At 49.5% G+C, this 4,238-nt stretch overlaps 1 protein-coding gene across 1 annotated transcript; it reads left to right on the top strand.

Moving 5' to 3' along the window:
- The first annotated feature begins 1,617 nt into the window (after positions 1-1,617).
- LOC123186114 (uncharacterized) lies at positions 1,618-3,415 on the top strand. The gene is made up of 4 exons (XM_044597907.1): positions 1,618-1,855; positions 2,066-2,133; positions 2,221-2,793; positions 2,881-3,415. Exons 1-4 carry the CDS (start codon positions 1,618-1,620, stop codon positions 3,160-3,162), a joined length of 1,161 nt encoding a protein of 386 aa, XP_044453842.1. The 3' UTR covers positions 3,163-3,415.
- The last annotated feature ends 823 nt before the right edge of the window (positions 3,416-4,238 follow it).

Raw genomic sequence — 4,238 nt, 5'->3', positions numbered from 1 at the left:
GCAGAAAAAATTGGGAACCACTTCAGCATTGGAGAACAGGAGACTGACAGGAAACCAGAGATGATGCAATCTTTCCTGATTGCTTCTTGTTCGACTACATCCCCGAGGCGTGGGCTATGGTTTTGTCTAATTCACGGGGTGTGGGCTATGGTTTGATAATCTAAGATCACTTGGGATCTATACAAGCAGCCAGAAGGGCAAATGGAAATAGCATCAGATTGCTTGTTGCTGATCAACAAGATGAAGAGCGCAGAGCAAGACCGATCCCATACTAGCTAGCATCAGAACTGATGATATCATATGTAAACCGTGAAATTTGTTCTGTAGCTGTCGTCATGTAAATATGTCATGTACTGAAGGAGCTCATGTTTTGGCAAAATGAACCAAACATGATGTAGCTTCCTGCTTGTATAATGAGTACCCTGAGATTGTGAGGACCAATTCATGTAAACAACAGGATTTTAAATATCTATCTGATTTCTTGCCAAAAATCTGCATGTGTTATCTGATGTCGCCATAAATCTGTAGTTAACTTTTTTTATTGTTTCTCTAGTTTCTCTGATTTTCTATTCAACTGTAGCAAAGATGCTACCTCTTTTTGTGTAGGCCTAAACTTCATATGAAGTCAGGCTAATTTTTTACTATGAAATCTGAGAACTTTTTTAGCAAGGCAATTTGGAAAATACTTATATTGCAAATGAATCAGCAATCCCAAAAATTTGATACTTTACGACAGTTTTGCCTTTGAATAGATACAACTTTATAGTTGATGATGTTTGCAGGGAAAAACATATAGCTTATGAAAACCTTTGCAACAGGGAGGCTACTCAATCTTTCTGCGCGCAGTATGTTCAATAGCACTAAATTCCTGGTAGAAATCTTTGTCTTCCTTCGAGGCAATGGTGTCAGATTCCGCCATGGCCACTCCCAACCTTCTCCCCGGTAGTGCTGCTTCAGATTGCGGCAGAATGGCCCGTGTCGGCCGCGGCTGTCACTCCGGCCCGAACTGATCATAGGATGGAGATGGAGAGGACGCGTTCGGACGCCCGGTCGAGATGTTTACCGTTCCGTTCGCTGCAGTAAGCGTTGAGCCGGCGAACTGGCCACTAGTCCCATCACGTAGATGTGTTCTGGTCGCTCGGCCATGAGAAATTCAGAATGGAATGGCTGCTTCCCTGGCTGCATCGAGGAAGCAGAAGCTAGCAATCTTCCATGCGTAACTGACGGGAGCCGGAATCGTACGTAGGAGTACATGGCAAGTTTTGGAGCCGAACGCAGGGGCTGCCGAGCCGAGAACCAACAAACCGAGCATCTGAGCAGTGAATCGTCGGATGGCGAGATGGACCACGTGGCGTCATCTCACGCAGGGTATGCACGGGGCGAGATTTACAGCCCGCACGCACGGAATTTTTTTCCAAAAAAATAAACCAACAAAATAGGAACTGGAAAGAGAGATGTGGTGTTCTGCTGCTATGGCCAAGGAAATCACAGATGTTGCTTAGCTCAGTACAAGTGTCATTGTTCTCTCAACAAATAAAATGGTCTGTGTATTTGGTGCATCTGAATACAACCAACCACCAAGTGTGAGCGTACAAGTGAGGAGCTTCAGCGGGTCACATGACATCCCCTTCCCCTCCCTCCGCACTCCCCTGTCTCTCACTCACTCACTCAGCGCCCGCGCACACAGAACTAGCCAAGGAAGCGAAGAGGAATTGCCATTTCGGGAAAGGAGAGGAGAATCAGATCGGGCAGATGGCCGCCGGCGACGTCGCCACCGTCTTCCTGGAGATGAGCCTCGGCACCCGCCTCGCCGTCTCATTCCCCGCCGCATCCACCACCGTCGCCGACCTCAAGCGTGCGTATTTTCTTGCTTCTGTACCTTCTTTTTGAGCTGTTCTTGCTTGTCCACGGCCGGCTGGCTGGCTTTGCGATGGTTCAATCCTCTTGCCTCTAGAACAAATCTTGGCTACTTCTCTCGGTTGCAAATCAAATCAGATCAATTCGTTTCGGCCTGAGCTGACAAAACCCCAATCTTGGGTTAATTTCCTTTTTTTGTTTGTACCAGGCAGAGTGAGCCATGAGCACGCCGCATGTTTCCCCAACTTTGGCCAGATCGCCGTCCAATCCGTCAAGGTACTGTCCAATCCATCGTAGAAATTAGCTGATCCATCGATTTTAACATGGCAACTGATCCATGTTGAATGCTGCTGCCTTGAGCAGGTCGACCAGGGAGGCTCGTGGTTCCACCTCGCCGACTCCATGGCCGTCCGGGATGCATTCCAGTTCCACGGGGCCAACGAAACCTGGCACCTCCAAGTAGATGCTCTGCCTCACGCTCAGCATCTCGACCAAGGAATGGCCACCGAGGGACACTCCAAGGATTCCTCTGCTACTCACTCTGAACCTAGCTGTGAGATGCTGGCTGATCAGGTGAAGGTTGAAGTTGGAGCGGACTCTGAACCAAGCTGTGAGATGCTGACTGATCAGCTTAAAGTTGAAGTTGGAGCGGAGGAGCCATTGGCAGCCAAGGGCGAGAGAAGCAGCAACGGGGCTGATCCGAAGGGATCGAAGGAAGCAGAGGCCACATCAACAGAACAGGGGGCATGTGAGAGGAAAAGGCTGCGGCCAAGGACCAGAGCTGGCAAAACACCGGTCACTAAGGCGGCCAACAGCAGCGGCAGCTCGGAGTCGGAGGAGATGGACATCAACACCGTCGGCGTCTACGCGCCGCCGTCGCAGTTCGTCGTCATGCTCAAGGAGTGCCACTTTGTCACCAAGAACGGGCAGTACCTGGTGAGAGCGTCCCTTACTCTGTTCGATCACACGCGCACTTTCGTCCTTGTAAGTTGTAACTAACTCCGTCGCCGCCGATCGACGCAGAACGTGCCGCGGGAGTTCAGCCTGGCGCATGGGTACGCGGAGAGGAAGAAGGTGCTGCTGCGGATGGGGGGCGAGTCGTGGACGGTGAACCTGAAGAACGTCCACAATGTGCGTCGCAAGGCCCGCACGTCGTTCCGGTACGGGTGGCACCAGTTCTGCGTCGACAACCACCTCCGCGTCGGCGAGACCTGCTTCTTCCGAGCGCTCGGCCAAGGCGGCGGCGGCGACCGCCATGTGCTCAAGGTGGAGGTGCGCAGGCTAGATGGCAGCTACGCCAGCTGATGTGCCTCCGTCCGTTGCATCAGCATATAGCCGTCTCAAGCACGGCTCTTATCTTAGAGTGCAATGCGTTGCATTGTGGTACCCCAATATCAATATGCAGTTTCGCTTGGATATGCTAGTTTTCATCAACCTCCTCATTATCTAATTAGCTTTGGCTGACGAATTATCGTGCTAGCTTCGTGTGACAATGTATTGTGCATTTGTGCTAGCTATAGAATCTGAAAATGTGATCTCAATCTTTACATCTCGATCAGGCCTGTGTCTTTCCTTTGGGAAAAGTAGTGGCTGCACCCACCTTCGGTGCACCCACCGCGGTGAACAGTAAATTCGAAAAAGAAAAAAAAGACAAAAAAAATCTGAAATTTGAAGGATGTGAGTATGAGCAAATGTTTTAGAAGCTTGCAAAGTTTGGTCACCAAAAAACATCAAATGATCTCCATACAAAACGAAATACAAATGATGCTCCTGCACCCATGTTAGGGCATCTTCAGCCGTTGGCCCCCCAGGACGCATAAAAATCGTCCGGGCGAGCCGGCGATACAATCGGCACTGGGGGCGGTTTTGCGCCCAGTCGTCGCCCCCAGGCACCGAAATTGGCCCACTTTACAGCCCAATTTCGGCGAATAAAGGGACCATATGGGCGAGAATAGGCTCATATTCGGCGTGGTTTCGCCGTGTCTCGGCGTTCAATTATCAACACAATTATTTCTTATCACATATTTCATCACAGAAAAATCAAATACTTCAACAAAATAGTACAACAACAAATAGTTCAATACAAATTATATAGTTCAACAAATAAAAACTCGTATTTCATCACATGGCGTCCCCCTTGAGCCTCCATAGATGCTCAATCAGATCTTTCTGCAGTTGATGATGCACCTGTGGGTCTCGGATCTCCTGACGCATACTGAGATAGGCAGTCCAAGTTGCCGGTAGATGGTGATCAACTTAGGCTAAAGGACCCTGCCTGTAGTATGGTTCAGTGTCAAACACTGGGTCTTCTTGCTCGCTCTCGATGATCATGTTGTGCAAGATGACACAGCAAGTCATAATCTCCCACATTTGATCTTTGG

This window comes from Triticum aestivum, chromosome 2A (genome assembly GCF_018294505.1).
Source record: "Triticum aestivum cultivar Chinese Spring chromosome 2A, IWGSC CS RefSeq v2.1, whole genome shotgun sequence".
Classification (NCBI taxonomy): domain Eukaryota; kingdom Viridiplantae; phylum Streptophyta; class Magnoliopsida; order Poales; family Poaceae; genus Triticum; species Triticum aestivum.
The sequence above is the reverse complement of the archived record's forward strand: the minus strand, read 5'-3'. Positions and strand labels throughout refer to the sequence as shown.

Bases quoted from the DNA above. Each gene is read 5' to 3' on its own strand.
- LOC123186114 (XM_044597907.1), top strand. From the start codon at position 1,618: ATGACATCCCCTTCCCCTCCCTCCGCACTCCCCTGTCTCTCACTCACT. The intron at 2,134-2,220 runs GTACTGTCCAAT...TGCCTTGAGCAG, and splicing joins TCGCCGTCCAATCCGTCAAG to GTCGACCAGGGAGGCTCGTG. The intron at 2,794-2,880 runs GTGAGAGCGTCC...CGATCGACGCAG, and splicing joins CCAAGAACGGGCAGTACCTG to AACGTGCCGCGGGAGTTCAG.